The 20,150-nt window shown below is 41.5% G+C and overlaps 3 protein-coding genes across 3 annotated transcripts in view; all 3 read right to left on the bottom strand.

The window, feature by feature from the left end:
* LOC311292518 (uncharacterized protein) overlaps positions 1-20,150 on the bottom strand; it is a 1,083,963-nt gene that overhangs the window by 682,216 nt on the left and 381,597 nt on the right. The gene's annotated exons all lie outside the window — the stretch shown is intronic.
* The window catches only part of LOC311292540 (ribonuclease inhibitor-like), a 148,027-nt gene that overhangs the window by 83,270 nt on the left and 44,607 nt on the right, over positions 1-20,150 (bottom strand). The gene's annotated exons all lie outside the window — the stretch shown is intronic.
* The window catches only part of LOC311291435 (uncharacterized protein), a gene marked incomplete at its 5' end in the record, with an annotated part of 35,439 nt that continues 15,900 nt past the window's right edge, over positions 612-20,150 (bottom strand). The window contains 3 exons of the mRNA XM_084410470.1: positions 612-2,835; positions 4,052-4,225; positions 6,156-6,326. Of these exons, the coding sequence (XP_084266596.1) occupies positions 2,658-2,835; positions 4,052-4,225; positions 6,156-6,326 (523 nt within the window). The 3' untranslated portion in view covers positions 612-2,657. The remainder of the gene's footprint in view (positions 2,836-4,051; positions 4,226-6,155; positions 6,327-20,150) is intronic.

The raw sequence follows: 20,150 nt of genomic DNA, 5'->3' as shown, positions 1-20,150 counted from the left end.
TCGTTTTGTATAAATTGTATCTTAATTTTGATCAATGTTTTATCAATCAATTGTCTACTTTTAAACGAAAATATTCAAACCAAAATAAATAGGCTACTCTCTGATTATGTAATCCAAATGAAATGTGCATTTCTCTCTGGTGTTCATGGCGAGTCCGAATTGTCAACTTCATCTTTGCAGCGACACAGAAAACACCAGTTTATTACTAAACAATTAAATGTCTCCTTGCTAATTTAGACACATTCATAATCATTACTTTAACCGGTTCTTTGTGGCAAGCTTTATGCGTGCGGTCATAACGCTTATTATACATAGGCTATAGCCTATTTAAGTAGGCTAATTAAATTAATATAAAGGGGCGATTTGTCCACGAATGGCTTAAATGAACAACTACTAGTCGACTAGAAAAAAAAAAATTAGTCGGAGGTAGCACTTATTCCACATATTTTCGAACCAGCAGGCCATTCTGGGTTGAGCGAGTGACCCTGCGGAATGAGTGAGCGGAGCGGAATAGGTTCAGCTCTCCGCTCACAAGCTCGGAACAAACCCGAACCTCACTGTCTGCTGAACTTGCACAGAAACATCAAAATAGACATAGCCAGCTTTAAAATTGTTGTTAAAACTAAACATTTAGACTATTTACAAATTAGGAGCTTATTGACGATTTTTTTATAATTCTTGACAAAATTAGAATAGCCTAGGCTATATTCTTTTTTTTTTCAACGACGCAACGAAGAGCATTTACTACTTTCAAAAAATGCGGGTCAGGAAGCGGGTCGGGTACAATATTTTCTTTTTCTTTTTTTTGCGGTCCGAGTTGCGGGCGGGTTAGTTTAAAACGTCGGTCGGGTGCGGGTTGTTTATACATTGACCCGCGCATCACTGGCGTACACGTATAAGAACAAAACGTGACAGCATCAATCAGACGGCGGTTCTTAACATCTACCAACAGTCCATGTGCACACAAAAAATCAGCGCCGAGGAGGGGAACGGCAACCTTTGCCGTAACAAAATCCCAACCGAACTGCTGTCCTCCGAAACACAGTTCGACATACCTTGTTCCATATGTGCGGATTGGGCTACCGTTGGCAGCTTCCATAGGGGGACCATGGCTGTCGGTCACCATGTCCAAACGGGACGCAGGCAGAACGCTCCTTTGTGCTCCCGTGTTGCACAGAAAACGGCGACCGGAGATGCTATCGCGGATGAAAAGCAGTCTGCCTACTCGGCCGACACTCAAGGCCACTACTGAGCGCCGGCCCTGGCATTTCCCGAAACACCGAAACTGCATGGTGGACGGCATTTGTTGGCCTTGGTTCCAAACTTTGCATGATAGAAACACAATCCTGAGAGCTGTTGGGTGCCAGAAAACTGCTGCCGACGAGAAGTAGTCGCAGCAATGAGTGTGGATTCGTCATGTGTCACTGAAGAGATATGCACGGGAAAAAACGCGGCCGCACAATGTCCCTGACTCGCCAGGAAAAATTTATCAGCCTCTTCAGCTAGTTTACGACAGTCAGTGATTGTGGTGTTGGCTAATGCAGCTCTCACTTGGGAAGGCAGCTGACGCAGGAAAAGCTGGATGAAAAGAAAGTCAGGTCTGTGTTCGCCCAAAAGATCCAGCATACGGTCCATGAGCTCGGACGGTTTGCTGTCACCCAGTCCTTGAAGTGAGAAAAGCCTGCTGGCTCTCTCAGTGTCCGACAGTTCAAACGTTTTCAACAGGTGGGTTTTAAGTGCTTTATACTTCTCATTTTCAGGAGGATTTGTAAGAAGGCTAACCACCCTGGATGCTGTTGAATTTCCGAGAGCAGACACAACGTAGTAATATTTAGTCGTATCCGCGGTGATCTCACGCAGCGCGAACTGCGCTTCAGTCTGGGCGAACCTTGCAGATGCTGACGATTCCCAGAATTCGGGGAGTTTGAGGGTGACAGCGTTCGCGGTCATGATCGCGTCGTGTCTCTGGATACGTCCAGCAGACTAATGTCGGGGTCACCAGTGTGGGAATTGCAGTAATTTGCAAGAGACAACTTCTCACTTTGAGCACACAAATGCGTGTGTTATTTATTTTTCAAGGTAAACAAAACCACAGAAGAATGGCGCTGAACAGCGTCCCTCGTCATCACGCCTTCCCCCATCTTAAAGGGACCGCAATCCCTGAACAGTTATGCAGAAAAACAGTGTACAGAACTACACTTAATAACAAAGGTGAATTATGTCTTTCACATTCACTACAACTCCACTTTAAAATGAAAATTCTGTCATCATATACTCACCCTCATGTTGTTTCAAACCTGTATGAATTTCTTTCTTCTGCTGAACAGAAAGGAAGATATTTAGAAGAATATCAGTAACCAGACAGTTTCTGGTCTCATTGACTTCCATAGTAGGAAAAAATATATACTATGGAAGTCAATGAGACCAGAAACTGTCTGGTTACTGATTTTCTTCTAAATATCTTCCTTTATGTTCAGCAGAAGAAATAAATTCATAAAGGATTGAAACAACATCAGGGTGAGTATATGATGACAGAATTTTCATTTTAAAGTGGATTATCCCTTTAATGCAACAAATTGTCCAGCTTTTTGAATAATATATTAGTTATGAATATTTAGCCTGCATATAGCTAATTTAGTTAATTATTTGATCCCGTCTCACCTCAGTGTCTTCAGTTGACAGTCTGGATCCTGCAGTAAATCATTGAGCTGCTTCACTCCTGATTGTCCAGGATCATTTCCTGTGATATCCAGCTCTATCAGGTGTGAAGGGTTTGATCTCAGAGCTGAAGCCAGAGCTTTATAACCTTCTTCTGTCACACTGCAGTTAGAGAGTCTAGAACAGAGAGGAAAACATTCAGCTGATTAATCAGTTAAACCTGAACAATATAAATCTGAATGATCGCTCTTCCAGTCGCCTCTACAATAAGGAAACCCCTCTTTCTGGTGGTCTACGGCATATTCAGTGGTGTTTCACTGGCGTATTGCAAGGGATAAGTGCAGCGATTCCCCCCTGGGCGCTTCAGCATAAAGAGCAGTTTCCCTAAAAGAGCTAAATTGATGTTGAGCGTCTTTTTAAAGATGCCTTTCCGTCCGTGTGTTTCTAGATGCGGTTGTTCCCTGTCCTCATCTGATGGCCATGATCTCACATGTCTGGGCCAAGAGTGTGCTGAGATAGTGTTTGTGGATGGTTCATGTCCTCACTGTGAGAACAGGACCATGTTGAACCCTGCGGTCGTGACTGTCCTTCCTCGTGAAGGCTAGAGTCTCTCTGCTGTTACCCAGCACTGCCTCTGCACAAAGCAGAGCCGCCAATACGGTTAACACTGTAGGAGACCTGAGGCTCACAGTGGTAATGTTTCCCCGCGGTCCTCCCGCTCCACTGGCCTGCTGTGTGCCGTCGAGCTGCCGGGTGATGGTGAGGGTCGTTTGCTTTTCGATTCAACAATGGAGTTTAAAAAATACGACAGATGGACCGACGATGAGGTTCAGGCTTTATTAAGCTTATATGAGGAGGACGAAATCCAGCGGGAACTGGAAAGTCACACACAGTCCTACGTCACCGGACTAATTTGCCTAATCTTCATGGTACTTTAGACTGCGATGGAAACACAGACAGGAACAGGTCTGGGGGAAAAAGATCCTGGGACAGATTGTTCTGGGAAATTTCAATGGAAACGCGGCTTTAGATGATCATCTTATTGAAGAGCTACAGCAGCATTTAGTTTCCAATAGTCTGTTTTAAAACCCAGTCACACTAGTTCTGTGTGCTGGAAGACACTGTTTCTTCTCTTTAATTTTTAACGATTTATTTGACATCTCTCTTCTTTATTCTCTGTTGAAAAGGCAGATTTCTGCATGTACACAATCAGTACATTGTATCAAATGCTGGAAATTAAACAATTACTAACTATATAAAAAACACAAAAATGTGAGCAATAGGGAAAACCCAGAAAGTGCACTGCTATAAACAATGAAACATAAGCCCTGCTGTCTTCAAATAAATAAATTTCAGTCACACTGTAATTGCTGTACAGTATAATGATACTAACTGTAGTTTCTCCAGCTTGAATTGTGGGTTCATCAGTAGATCACTGAGGTTTTTCACTCCAGAGTCTCCTAGTTTATTCCCGCTCAGGTCCAGCTCTCTCAGGTGTGACGGGTTTGATTTAAGAGCTGACGTCACATCAGAACAACCTTCATCTGTCATATCACAGGAGCTTAAACTACATTAGCAGAGAGAGAGAAGAAAATAAGACAGAAGAAAAGAAAACTCTTTATTCTGTAAAGTCACATCATCTTCATAAACAAATAAATCAGACAGAGGAAGAGAGACCATCATTTTTATTTCACCAGATCACAAAATACTAAGTTTGCACAAATACAATGTTAATTTTTTTTAGTTTAACCCTTTAGGCGCCAGAGGTTTTTTCCTAAAACGTTCGATTTTGACATCTTAATTTCAAAAGGCTATATATTAAAAGTGATAAAAGATAGAGACTTTCTGTAAATTAGAGAAATATTAAGGATGACCCAAAGTTTATGTAGGAATTACATTTTCCCATCTAATTTGCATATTATGACGTCATATAGTGGCGGCCATCTTGGATTATAGAATTTTCATGAAAAGTCACATGTTTAAAAGATAAAATGCAGCACTTCTTTCCCCCAAAAATGTCCCTCACCTTCTGTATGCTATATTGCACAATACTGAATGCTCAGGTAAATAGTAAGTAGTGAACAAACTGTGTAAATCATTACTAATAATAGAAACAAACTGAATGCATGTAGCGATTGGCCTTTTGCTGTAGTGATTTTCCATTTACTACATACAGTAGGCACTCTGATTCCATGTATGGTGCACATATTATTCATATGACACACAAACACAAGTAGACAAAACCTGTTTAGTTCAAAAGCTCACTCGCCATGGCATGCCACAGATCATGAGTGAGATGACGAGACAAGACGAGAGACAATGTTAGTTTTTTTTTTGTGTGTGTGTGTTTTTTTTTTTTTTTTTGGTTGTTGTTTTTTTAGCTGACATAGACGCACACATCATAAGGACATGAACACACAAAAAAGAACACATATTGTACACTAAAATGGTCAGGGAAATAGATAGTAAATCAACAGTGTAAATCATTACTAATAAATGGCAGACAAAAAAAAATGTTTATGTTGCAGAGCTTTTGCTGTAGAGATAATGACTCCCTATCCATCCAGGTGACATTTCTTGTAGTGTTTCATGGTGTGGTCTTGCGATATCCACGTGTCACACCGCCTCTGCTCCTGCTACGAGCAGCGCGGGCGCGGCCAGATCTGTCTCGCGCGCGCGCCGAGTGTGCACAGCTCGGACTACTGTCTTTGTCATTGCGACTCCCCACCCTGCCTCCACGTTGCCCCCTAACTGTCCTATGAATACTTCGACCTCGTCTAACATACCCAGTGGCATTAGACAAAGCCTCCACCACAATACTGTCGCCGCGATTGCGGAGAGGCACGCGGTCACCATGGCGAGCGCGGTAAACATCTCCCGCCTCGTTCCCAACAACACTAACACGCCTGCTAACTTCGCAATGAACACTCCGACCCCGGGAAACATTGTTCCCACCACTGACATTGGGCAAAGGACCATATATATTGGGCAAAGGATTCACCGTTTGTGCTTGGTGTAGGGCTATACTTTCACTTTCAGAATCACCGTCATTTTCTGAAGGCAGATAACGTTATTCCCCTTCAGAATCAGGGTCCGCGAATAGAACACCCAACACTTCATTGCGGGTAAGCTTTATTGATGCCATTAGATGATAATAATAATAATAATCTAATGCAAATACTCGCTGACGTTGACAATATTGATCTGATAAAATGGCTCACTCGCACACTAGCTCCGCTTTTGTTCGCACTGATTCAACGCGCTCTAGCTCGAAGATTTTGTATAGAAACATGACATTTTTTTGAGTCGGGGATGAAGTATGACATGTATGCTAACTAGTGGAGGGGAGGTCGAACGAAATTTGAGACCCTGTTTGACAAAATCGGCCGTTTTATTCAGTGCCGCATCTTGTCGAGTAAACTCGACTGTGGCGGCTAGAGGGTTAAACTGTTGAAGTGATTTAAGCATTTTGATTCTTGTATGTGAATGTGACTGACCTCAATCTCTCCAGTTTACAGTGTGAATCCTTCAGTATGTCACATAAGTGCTTCACTCCTGTGTTTCCTAGTTCATTCCCACTCAGGTCCAGCTCTCTCAGGTGTGACGGGTTTGATTTCAGAGCTGAAGTCAGGATGAGACTCTGTTTCTCTGTAATACATCTATTCAGACTGAAGACAGAAAGAGAAAATGACTATGTCTATGATGATCAACAAACATGTTTAGCTTCATCCAGCAGACTTTTACTGACAAATAAACAGGGATATCAAGGTAAAGGTAACATGGAGAAAGACTACACATTGTTCATTCAAATATACTACCAACATTGTAACAATAAAAATGTTGAAAGCGTTGATCTATTTATGTTAGTATACACATTCATTTCATTTCATTTTTAAGATTCTTTCATGTCAATGTTACCCTTGGTTTTGCTCACTGGGTCAAATGTGTTTATGTCGGTTGTTTTCAGACACATTGTCTACTTGCTAAAACTTTACAGCAAGGTTTCATTTGTTAACATTAACTACATTAGTTAACATGAACCAGTGATGGACAATACTATACAGCATTTAACCCTCTGAGGTCGACAATCACGCCGGCGTGATCTGCGCGCTTTTTTCCTTAGTGCAAAGGAGACTCCAAAATAATCTGTTGATTTTGATTTTACATTCTTGTATTATACATCAATCGATCCTGTTAAGTGTGTATTTTTTTTGTGTATACTCACAATAAAAACAAACTGTTGTTCTTTTCGCCAAATAAAGAAAAATAAACATGATGCGCGTTCTGCTTTCTCTCTGTCAGTGAAGTCTAATCTGAAACGCGTCCGAAAATGAACTGTAACTCAGCGAATACTTCTCACACAGACACGTGAGATGTGTCTTTATGAAGCTTGAAATCTCTTCTTTTAAATGAAGTCATTTATATAAAAAACAAATGTTTTCAACTCATGTAATCTGTTTGAAAGCAAGGAGAGGTACCGTTTTTTCCTTATGCCTCATTATCTCTAATAAGCTGCGGCCGCCCCGCCCCCGGCGCTATTCACATGGTAAATAGTTTAGGTGATTTAGTATGCATCGCATACGCCCCCCGATCAATGCCTTAAAAACACGAAGTTTCATCAGATCAGATTGACTGATAGTTCATCGCGTTTAGAGAGGATGGCTCACTTCTCCAGTAAAGACGCCCTTCAGATGATTCTGGACAGCGAGGAAGAATTCACATTTTCCTCAGAGGAAGATTGTAACTCAGACGAGGAATGGCAGCATTTTCAAGAGCGAATTGATCCCGCAGAGGACACACGTTCGGAGTAAGTTGTTTACTGTTATATTTCCTAATTATAAATATATATATATAGGCTATAATTCCTTTTCTGATGATATAGAACTCATATGAATTTTCAGACTATATTTTCCCTAGTTTTGGCTAGCTTTTGACACCTTACAGGAACAATTGCCTTACAATATTCCTGTATGTGTAAGTGGTCTAGGGGTAGAACTTCTGCAAAGTGTGTCAGAGGTTCTGGGTTCGAATCCACGCTCATATAGGTTTTTTTTTTTTTTCTCAAAACCGATTATGTTTTTCAGTGGTTGTATATCAGGCAGGGACACTTTGTGTGTATTTGTTTTTCTAATTTCACCGGAACGAATAGAGAGTCTCTCGTGCGCGTCCGAGTGAAGACTGTGCGCGAGCCAGAAACAAACATAGTATCCGCGCCACTGATCGCAGCGGCAGCGCGCACTTTGGTCAGTTGATTTAAAACAAAACAACACATTTCATAGCTAGAGCGCCTCTTATTTAAAAAACGAACGAAAAGAATGCTCTGCTAGTTAACTGGAGATGTTTTGTTTATTTGTATTGGTACATTCGTGCCGTGAGATGTTTCAAAAGTGGTGGGGACAATATCGACCTTAGAAAATAGTGGTGGGGACATGTCCCATACGTCCCACCCGCAAATTACGCCTATGAGACGTAATATTTTACAGATGAAATGTAGCCTAATTGTGTTTACATCATAATAATATAAAAGTAGCCTACCTATTCTTGTGTGAAATTACAAAAAACGTTGTCTTTTTTTTATCCGTGGCCATTAGTGATTGATAATGATAATACAATTTATTTAATTGTGTTATCAGCATGCTCACATGTTTTTTTTGTTTTGTTTTTTTACAGATGTGACAATGAACATGTCCAAGCACCTGTCCCGAAGAGAGCAAAGGCAAACAAGCAGGCAAGCAACAGGCAGTCCACTCTGACATGGAAAACATGAGTTGTTTGAACATTGCTTTGTTTATAGCAGACTGGTTATTTTTTTATTTTGCTCACATTTGATTTGCTTAGAGCAAATTTAGAACATTTAGTTCCTCCACATAGAGGAATTACAATAAAACAGATTGAAAAACAAAACCTTTGAATCTCCTCTACTTCTTCCAGGCTCCTTCATGGCCCAATGATGGCCCATTAACCTGTGGGTGTGTGTCACACCCCTGGTCTGAATCTCATTAATATTGATAGGCCATCACCACTCCCACGCATAAACCTCTTCTGACAAAAATACTGACTTGCAAAGTTTATATCAATGTATTGTTTTATTTGAACGATTAGGCAGGATGATTTTCACATCATGTTGAAGCCAGAACTCAAAGCGAACACATCCATTAGTCAAAAGTCTTGTTCACACATATTTAGTATGTGTTTTGTGGTCTTATTTCAGCAACTTTAATTTTTTATTTTTTTCAATAACCACGCATAAACATTATTCTCTTAAAAATTCTAACATATACATTCATGTTGGTCACATATTATGGTAGCCCTGTTTGTGCTATATAGAGTAAATTTACACCTTTGCCATTAACATGTTTATAAATAACTGAAAAAAGCACAAATGTCAGAGCATGTCAGAACACCTCCAGGGCCCAGAAAACCCCTCAGACCCCAGAGGGTTAATAACCTTAAGTTTAAACATTTACTAATACATTTTTAAATACAAAAGTTTTCAGTTAACATTAGCAAATCCCCTGTGAACTAACATGAACAAAGAATAATTGTATAAACTAACATGATCAGATTAAGGAATAAAAGTATTTCCTTAAGCAGAAGACAATCAAACAAGTTTTGTAAAAGGTAGTTCATCTGCTTTAGTGCTGCACCGTGAGGCAGTGTCAGTGTATTTTATGGATGGCTCAGGTAAACAGGCCAATAAGAGACTATTAACTACTATTACTCCTTTTAATTAAACTAATGTCTAATTAAAACGTCTACAAATGTTTAAAACTGATCAGCGATCAGGTAAAACCCACAAACACTTGTTCAATCTCAGTGAATCTGCAAGATTTATGGATTCACAGAGATCATCGCCCCCAGTGGGGAACTATTGACATTTCCAATCGTTTCGAAACAGTTATGACGTAACAAAGCCTCTTTACTGAAATCACGTGACTTTGGCAGTTTGATACACACTCCGAACCACTGATTCGAAACAAAAGATTTGTAAAGGTTTCACAGCTTCATGAAGTGTGTTTCGAAAGCGCCCATCACTAGCGTTCAGTCAACTTACCTTCAGTGGATCTTATTACAGGCAGATATTTATCACAGACTTTTAAAATGCACTTATTTAAATTTTTACAAGTTACAGTATATGCTGCACCACAATTAGATATTTGTGAAATACAAAGATTAAATTGAAAGCAGTTATGAACAGTTCAGAAAAAAAATAAAAATAAAAAATATTCTGCCTCTACAGCAGGGGTGTCAAATTCAAACTCAGTAAGGGCCATGCTGAGGGTTGTGAATAAAATCATGGGCTTCTTCCAGGCTCCTTCATGGCCCAATGATGGCCCATTAACCTGTGGGTGTTTTTTCATCAATTGAAATATAAGTGTATTAGTAACTCTATAAAAAAAAAAAAAAAACTCTCAATTCATGTTTCGTTTCGAAATGCCTTCTTAGATTACATTCTTTACAAACTGCTAGTGACTCTTGACATATGAGACACAATGGCATTCCTTTGTATTCACAGAATAAATATTCGGTTTCCCATCTTGCTTGGAATTGTCGATAGCCCATTCGCAGTCCACTTTTCTTTTCTTTTTTAGCCATTATGCTAGCTTGTATAGAGTCACATAGCATTCAGGCTACATTGTTTACATTTATACCACAGGCTTTTGAATGCTTGAATATGATTGGTTGACGAACGTTCTTTGGTGCGCATTTTCAATGGAACGTTCTTTGGTGCGCATTTTCAATGAAACGTTCTTTGGTGGGCATTTTCAATGAAACGCACCGGCCAGTTATTTCAAAGGTCCTTACAGCCAACAACAGCAAAATAACCAAAACTCACAGCAATATGTGACCAAGCAAATCAATATTGCCTAGTAAACAGGATAAAAAAGACAATGAAGAGTTTGGTTCCAAAATGCGATAAACGCCATTTTTTTTTTAATAACTGAGAACCTGCAAAATTAAATTTTGTATCTGGTCGGTATTGAAAAGTCACTTTTTAATTTGACGTAAAATGCAATATCCGCCGTGTTATTATGTCACGTTTTCTCCCTTTCTTTCCAAACCGCGACAAACGCCAGTCTCCTTTCTCTGCAGAATGCAATAAATGCGCTCAACCAATCACAGCACACCATTCCACACATTACAGTAACAGTACCAAACAGTAACAGCGGCGCTTTGAAAACACGTGGCTTCCTAGTTTTCCGTATCTACTTTGTACTTTTTGATCAACAAACAGACAAAATAAAAATAATAAATTTGACGGCATTGATGGTGGTTTCTGTGGTAGGGAAGAAACGTAAGCCATCGAAATCTAATTTTCGTAATTTTCGTGAGGAGATTAAGAAGATGAGGCACTCAGGAGGAGTAAAAATGCCGGCTGTTGCTTGTTCTCACACGACAGCATCAAACTTCTTTCACGCTGACACATTGGCTCCAGGGGATCTTTTGAAAAACTTTCAATTGTTTTAAGTCAACGGAAACCGAGCAGGACCAAGCCATTTTACAGCTGATCGCCATCCAAAAAGTTCCTAATCCGCACTCTCAGATTTGTAAACTGTGCCTTCAGTTTTTGCAATCTGTACCCACAATTTCATAAACCGTGGCCACGCTTTCACAATCCGTTCCCACGGGTTTGTAAACTGTACTCACGGATCTGTAGCCCCCTTCAACCAGGCCACCTAGGTGCTGGATGCATTGCATTGTGTTTAAATTTATTTATTTTTTTAATGATAATTTCTTGAAATTTCTAAAAAACGACATTTTAAAAAAATGACAGTTTATTTGTGTAAACTCACAATAACAAGAAAGCGTTGTGCTTTTGTAAAATAAAAGAAAACAATCAGGCGCTCTTTCATGAACTCCATGAACTGGAGCGCGTCTCAAAAATGAACTGAACAAAATATAGCCTACCTATATAAAGCTTGAAATGACCACTTGTAAATGAACAAATTCGAATCGAAAGCAAATATCGTCTGATTATGTAATCTGTATGAAAGGTGCATTTCTCTCTAATGGCGCATCCGCTTTACAGCGGAGATGGAGTTGTTTGCAGCCAACACTGATTGAGAAAACACTAGTTTATTAATAAAAAATTTAAATGCCTCGTTATTTTTTCAGACACATTTATTATCATTAGCCTATAAATCACCTATAAATCACCTCTCTGTATGGTTGCAGAGACATGGCTCTTCTCATTCAGCATCAGCACGGTGGTAAAAATATAATTTCCGGGTTCTAATTTGGCCTTAGAAAACCATTAAAATCGACCTCATTTCCATATTAATTTGTGAATATTTTAAATGTTTAATAAATGAGCAAAAAGTCATAAACAAAAATCTGAAAATATGTCAGTAGTTGTTTTTTTATGTGCAGAATTTGGTGTGAAGTTCAAATTCAAATTTTGGTGTTAAATTTTGGATTTTAAAAATACAACAACCGTTCATTTATCGTTTTTCGATTACTGGTTAAAAAACGAAAAACGAATGGACACAAAAGTACACGGACTTGATTAATCCGTGTATCATTCGTTCAGTCGTTTTTTTATTTAATATTGAAAGTAGAAAAATGAGAAAACAGTTCCTTTTTCGATTTTCATTTTTTCCAAAAAAACGAAAAACAAGAATTCAGCTTGAGTTTTCGTTTTTCGTTCTGAGGTAGAAAAATGTATAAACAGCTGGAATATTCGAATTTTACACGTGGGTGGGAATGAAACGCCCCTTTCCTTTGATTTGTCAGCCGAAGATCAAACTGTCCCGTCATCAGTTCTTCCTTAGTTCTGCACTGCAGAATAAAAGTCCTCGCGTTGTGATTCCTAACACGTTTTTTGCAACTACATTTCATCTTTTTTTCCCATCAAATAACCAGACTAACATGGCTCGACACAACCCGTACTGGGAAAAACACTAGACAGGGCTTTCTTCTGTGTAGATATAAATTCACCTACGCTTTGCATCAGCTGGGTATGCCTAAATGACGGCTGTTAGCCTACATGGTCGCCCTCGCCCAGTAATTTTTTAAAAAAATAATAAATGAAGATATAAATCAATATAATTAGTTGTAAATTTAATATTTTTAACACTAATACAAAAAGAAAAGAATAATGCATTGACAATATAATATTTCTATATTAACGTAAACGCATGACATTCAGACTGACTATCTAACAACCGGAGAACAGAGAACAACAGAGATATTAAAATACACACTCTTCTGAGTTTTATGATGTAGGCCTTGTGTTTTATTAAAATTTATTAATTTATATCTCAAAGATGTGCGCTTGTACGCAGCACACCGGGTCATGTTGAGAGGGAAACAAACGCATTTTATTATTAGCCTATTCAGAAATAGTGTAAAAGATCGGTAAATAAAATGCAACATTAACATTATAAACACTATTAATAACATATAGGCTATGTCTATGCGTATTTTACTTCCCCTTACTGTAGCCTATGTCAAATCCTTAAATGAATGGTAGGCCTAGAAAACAACAAGAATGAAAAATAAGTAGCCACGTATAATAAAAATATAGCCTAATAGCTTATAAAAATAGCCTATTTTGTCCTTTATTATAAACAACATTTAGCCAATTTTAAACGCCAAGCCTAAACGAATTTATTTGAATCGAAACTGAAACTGTACCGACGTTGGTTTCGCGCATCTCTCATTCGGTCCAAAGTTTCCATATTTGCAATGTAACATTTGGATGCTAACTAGTAATGTAAAGAAGGCTTTATACTTAAGTCGAGTCCCAATACACGTATAGGCTAAATCAGCATCTTCACAGCAAGGGAAATGAGTTTGGAATAACAGCAAGTAGCCTACTGTGCGGCACAGCCTTTATATTGTACAACAGACCAATTAAATTAAGCAGAATAACTTTTTATATGTTTGGTTGACTGTGTTTTATTTTAATAATGAACAGGCTGCGATGTTAGCCATGCCGGAAGTGAACTGATAATAGCCTATAGATGCTGTGTGAGCGAGCGATGCGCCGGCGACATCACTTGGATTTGTTGCTCAGCAGGGGAAATAATAATATTCTGTCGTTTAATACTCTGTCATTCGAAACAGTAACATTTATATTTTTATTTGTGTACATTCAAAATGACTACAAAATGTCATGCCTTTGGAAAATAAAGAAAACAATATGATGCGCTGCTTTAGCGCGTCTCAGTCTCCTTGAACATCTTTCTGGCGCACATCAAAAATGAACTAAAATAGAGTGAATAGCCTTCTGACGCACCTACTTTTCAAAGTCAACATTTAGATTATTTTAAGTAAAATGCATTATATAGTCACTTAAGAATATAACACAGCGTGGTTCATGATAAAAAAAAAAAAAAAAACGTGACTTTACAGTTCGGAAATAGGAAAATAGCAAACCCCTGGCACTTGAGAACTCCTGGTCTACACAGAAGAAAGCCCTGTCTAGTGTTTTTCCCAGTACGGGTTGTGTCGAGCCATGTTAGTCTGGTTATTTGATGAAAAAAAAAGATGAAATGTAGTTGCAATAAACGCGTTAAGAATCACAACGCGAGGACTCTTATTCTGCAGTGCAGAACTGAGGAAGAACTGATGACGGGACAGTTTGATCTTCGGCTGACAAATCAAATGAAAGGGGCGTTTCATTCCCACCCACGTGTAAAATTCGAATATTCCAGCTGTTTATACATTTTTCTACATCAGAACGAAAAACGAAAACTCAAGCTGAATTCTTGTTTTTCGTTGTTTTGGAAAAAATGAAAATCGAAAAAGGAACTGTTTTCTCATTTTTCTACTTTCAATATTAAATAAAAAAACGACTGAACGAATGATACACGGATTTTGATTCAATGGATTAATTGCATTTTGGAAAAAAAAATGTCATGGATTTATTGCATTTTGGGGGAAAAAATAATGGGCCCTATTTTAACGATCTGAAACGCAAGTGTCAAAGCGCACAGCGTAAGTAACTTTGTGGGCGGGTCTTGGCGCTGTTGCTATTTTCCCGGAGGGATAAATGACTCTTGCGCCAGGCGCAAATCTAAAATGGGTTGGTCTGAAGTAGCTTCATTATTCATAGGTGTGGTTTGGGCGTAACGTGAAATAAACCAATCAGAGCGACATCTCATATTCCCTTTAAGAGCAGGCGCGCTTGTTCTAAAGCGGATTCCTATTATAACGGCGGATTTGCCAGGAGCGGTTCACAGCCAAGGAGAGCAACGCTCTCGTCAGGGACGTTGGGGATGGAGAAACCCACCCAAATTAACTTCGGTTAAAAAGGCGTATGATAATTTGGGTAAATGTGTAAGCTAGATGTATGCTTTTATAATAAATTATCTATCTATCTATCTATCTATCTATCTATCTATCTATCTATCTATCTATCTATCGTAATAGTGTATGATTTGCAAAAATGAAAACTGCTGCTTCTGTGTAGATGAGAGAATTAAAGTGTATGCGCGTTGTGCACACACTACATTGATTATGGTCAAGCATGCGCCCTTAAAATAGCAAATGAATAACATGCGCAACGCGCCACTGACTTTAAACTATTTTTTCCTGGTTAGTGGCGCAATTGTTTTCTAATCCTGCAAAATAGCATGAAGGAACGTTTGTGCCGGAACACGCCTCCTCTTTGCGCTGAACCGCCCAGGGAGCGCAAGTTCATTCCCTAGTTTAGCGACGTGCTTCTGTGGAGGGAAAAGTGCGCTTTGCGCGGGTGCAAACTATGAATGATACATGCGTCAGTGTACAAAGTCAATTGCGCTGGGTGCAAGATAGCGTTGCTCTCCTTGGCTGTGAACCGCTCCTGGCAAATCCGCCGTTATAATAGGAATCCGCTTTAGAACAAGCGCGCCTGCTCTTAAAGGGAATATGAGATGTCGCTATTTGAGCGAGGATGACACGCACTCGTTCTGTGTTGTTTGTCTGGGAGTGGAACATGCACGGGCAGTGCTCGAGGGCGCTGTCTGTGCAAACTGTTTTCAGTTTCCTATGAAAAAGCTCCGCTCCCATTTGAGCCTGTTCAATCAATTAGATCAGGCTCGCGTTCCCAGTGTATCAGGCCGCTTGTATGCATGGGATTCACACGTGGGGCTGGCATATAATACTGAGACGGTTGCGACCCTTTCTCAGTGTTTATTAACCAGCTCCACTGGTCTCGCGCACGGTTTGGAAGCCCGCGCTGCGGCTTCTTCCGACCGTGTTAAAGACCCGACGTTTGATTTATCTGGCTCCGAGGAGTTAGATATTCTCAACACCGAATCACGTGGATATGGGGATTCGCCACCCCATATTCCCGTTATTGAGGAGTTGCTGGAGGTTGTAACCAGGGCAGTGGCTAAATTAAATGTTGAATGGCCATCTAATAAGCAGGAAGCGACTAAGAAAAATAAAATGGATGAGCACTTCCTGCAGACCCAGTCACAATCTTCGTGTCAGAGCCTTCCCTTTTTCACTGATCTCCATACTGAGGTATCGAGATCATGGAAAAATCCATGTTCATCTCAATCATTTTCCCCACATGTATATATTTACTCATCCATTAGGGAATCTAATGAGAATGGTTATTAGGTGATGCCTCGGGTTGAGGAATATTTTGCGAAATATTTTCTCCCCAACATTGCGTCACCCCTGATAGCTCAGACACTACCCTCCAAATCTCGTACATCGAATTTGTTAGGGAAAGCATATATGGCGGTGGGTCGAGCCGGTGTATGCCTAAACACGATGGGGTTATTACAGGCATACCAGGCTGACCTCCTCAAGAAGGTGGATGATGACAGGGAGGTCTCACTCGACGGTATTACTGAATTTCGTAGAGTGGCTGACTTATCTCTCCGTATTATTAAAGAGACGGCCCGTGCCATTGGCTGTTCTATGGCAGCACTAGTCGTCTCAGAGAGACATTTATGGCTAAATAACTTGGGGATTGGGGAGAAGGACAGGGCCTTCCTTCTCGATGCCCCCCTTTCGCCTTCTGGCCTCTTTTGCGACACGGCAAGAACCGTTGTCGAGAGGCTTCAGGAGGCAGAGCGACAATCAGCTATCCCCAGTTGTCAGTCCAGGTCTCATGGGGTTGCTGCCAGGGGGCAGCCTCATGGGACAGCCGCCAGCTCCTCATATTTTGAGAAGGTTGCCTCTCGTACTAAGGCTTGGGGCCAGAAGAAACATTCTCGCACGAAGCCCTCCATACCGAAGACAGGTCTGAGGACTGTCTCTCGGGTTAAGATGGCTTCGACTAAGAGATCTTGTCGTAACACGCAGACCCTTATGGGCGTTCCCCCAGGAGAGCGAGTACAAGAGTCTCATCCCATTATGCAGCCCTTCGGAAATCGATGTCTGCTTCCCCGGCTTCCAGCAAACACAAATCGCAGTGTCTGCCCGGAGACGTTGCGGCCCTGTCGAGTTTGCCGCCTCTCAGGAGGTCTGTAGAGAACATATTTTGGTTAGTTCCTGCCAGTTAGCTGCTTCAGGTCACCGAAGCCATTTGGAAATTTATAGCCGAGGCCAGTCTCGAGGGACTGGTCCCCATAATGGCATATTTAGATACCCCGAGGGGTCCTCAAAATATAGCCTAGAGGGTCCTGCTTACAGTGGAGCTAATATACAAATACAATATCGTCACCTTCCTAAAATAATTGCCTAAGTCATTTTTCAGGTTTCTCAGAAAATACAAAAAAAATGAAAAATAACTTCAGAGGTTCGTTCTTCTTGATGCAGCTCCCATCTTGAAAAGCTTGTAAAATCTCCTTTTAAAATTGCTTGTAAAATCTTTTGACTTAGGCCAAATAAAAAGTCACACTCTTGACATAGGCCATTACACTACAGGGGTAGAACTGCATGAACTGTTCAACTGAGGATGTGGGGATTTTACCAGAGGTGGCCAGCAACATGAGGAGATGACTTATGCAAAAAAATTATTTTTGTCAAAAAATGACTTAGGCAATTATTTTAGGAAGGTGACGATATATTAGTTAGGCCTTGTTTTGGATCTCAAGGTACTGGATCAACCTCCGAGGGGGTTCAGATTCAAGATACCGACTGTCAGTCAGACCAGCTCCGAGGACTGGTCTGTCGTGATAGATCCACAAGCTCCTTAACTCCTCGTTCCCTTCTAACCCCATCACAGGAAGTTTCCAAGATCTGCTTTTGGGGGAAAAGAGCATCAGTTCCGGACTCTTCCATTCGGCCTAGTATTGTATCCCCGCACCTCCTTGGAATGCATGGTCACTGTCCTAGCTCAATGGAGTCTTCAGGGCATCCTCATTCCCATCCATTGACTACTAGAGCAGACGGTTCAATACTGAGGTGTTGGATGTCTCGTGGGGTGCTAGGGAATATGGCTCAGAGTCTAGGAAAAATCACTAGTTCCTCTTCAGAGAAACCGATTCCTAGGGGCGGTGTAGGTTGTAGTCACGATGCAGGCACAATTGTCTCCAGCTCAAACATTCACTTTACTGACCATAGTCATGAATATCAATCTAGGCTAGGTCACCACTATATGACCTTATCAAAGAGTGGGCTCGCTGGAAGCAGTGTTCAACATACTATTCTTTGGCCTGCTGTACGTGGGGGCCCTGTAGTAGTGGCTCAGGACCAATGGGTTTTTCCAGAGAGGGAACCCACTCCGCATGACCAGACTTACGCGCATATGCCCTCGTTTTCTGATCATGGGGAGGAAGTTATGGTTTCTGCTTCTAGAACCTGTGTTGGAAACACAGGGTCTGAGGAAATTTCAGAGAGGCCATTCAAAATCCACCCCAAGTTGGCTTTAGTCGGGATGGAGGTCGGTTTGTCAGAGGTGGTCCCGTTTCCCCTTCATGCGGACGGCCACCTTCCGCGCCACCTCTCCCAGGCTCCTCCTGCTCCGCTGGGTCTGGATATCATGATACAGACATGGTTGAGGCCACGTCTTGTATGTTTTCCCCGATTGTTCTGCCCCCGGGGGTTCTAGAGTACAAGAGGGTTCAGCAGTAAGGGATCAGCTTACTCTTAGTAGCCCCGTACTGACTGGCCCGAATATGGCTTCCAAACATTTGGGCTCTCCTGGCAGGCCTTCCGCGGTAAATCCGGATCAGGATGGTCCTCCCTCCTCAGTCCGAGGTCGTGATATTTCACCCTTGGCTGAAGCCCAAGAAGCTGCTGGATTGGCCCCTGAGGGGGACCAATTCACAAATTCTGGTCTCTCAACCGAGGTTGTTGAGACCATTCTAAACTCTAGAGCCCCCTCCAAGAGGAAACTTTATGCATTTAAATGGAAAATTTTCATTCCATGGTGCAGAGAACGTCAGTTGGACCCAATTAACTGCCCAGTGGCTTCAGTACTGGAGTTCCTCCAGAATCGTTTCTCTGACGGGCTCTCCCCGTCCATGCTTAGGGTCTATGTGGCGGCTATATCAGCCTTCCACACGCCTTTAAGGCTGGGCACTCTGGGGACACACCCACTCATAATTCGTTTCCTTCTTGGAGCCAGGAGGATGAGGCCTGCCATCCAGCCTACGGTCCCCACGTGGGACCTGGCAGTGATCCTCGAAGGGTTATCCCTGGCACCATTCGAACCCCTGGATAAGGTGTCTGAGAATTTTTTATCCTTTAAGGTAGCCTTCCTGCTCACTATTAATTCCCTGAAACGAGTTGGCTACCTGCAGGCGCTATCTGTGGCTCCCTCTTGCCTCGAGTTCGCTCCTGGCAAAGTGAGAGCCATTCTCCACCCTAGACCTGGCTATGTGCCTAAGGTGCCCACGAATGTGGCATGGTCTATAATCCTTCAGGCCTTTCATCCTCCACCGCATGTGTCGGCTGATCAAGCTAAACTACACTTGTTATGCCCGGCCCGGGCTCTTGAGGCCTATGTACATAGGACCTCGGGCTGGAGAAAGTCGGACCAGCTGTTTGTGTGTTTTGGGTTATCCAAGAAGCCTAGTAGAGGCTATTTCTTCAGCTTACGAGGTGCGCAATCTGCCTTCACCTCTCCTGATAAAAGCCCACTCAACTAGAGGAGTGGCATCCTCTAGAGCCTTGCTAGCAGGGGTTTCTCTTCAAGATGTCTGTGATGCCACTGGCTGGGCCTCACAAGTTCTCATGTCTTGAGTGTGCCAGATTGCTTCACACCAGGGCGGGGTCTCTCAGTTTGGCGGTGTGGTTATTCATTTCCCAAAGTGTCGAGTATCAATGCAGCGGGAGTTCCCTTGCGAAAGGACGCTGCGTCCCTCGGCCACACTTTTCGCGCTCCTGAGAACGACTTGCTTCAACCCTTCAAAAGCTGACGTGGCTATGTTTCGATGTCCTTTTATAGCTTCTGGATCACCGTCACATGCAACGTCACGAGTGACAAAAGACGCAGCACCAATCAAGATTGGAGTAGTTCCACTATAGACTTCAGACGCATCATGCCGAAGGCATTCCCCAAAGTGTCGAGTAGCGACGCAGAGTCTCGTTCCCTATTCAGGGAACGAGGGTTACAATAGTAACCCGAGACGTTTTCATCTTGCCACTTTCTTGGTAAAGAA

The sequence above is a fragment of the Rutilus rutilus genome (assembly GCF_951802725.1).
Source record: "Rutilus rutilus genome assembly, chromosome: 6".
NCBI lineage: Eukaryota > Metazoa > Chordata > Actinopteri > Cypriniformes > Leuciscidae > Rutilus > Rutilus rutilus.
The sequence above is the reverse complement of the archived record's forward strand: the minus strand, read 5'-3'. Positions and strand labels throughout refer to the sequence as shown.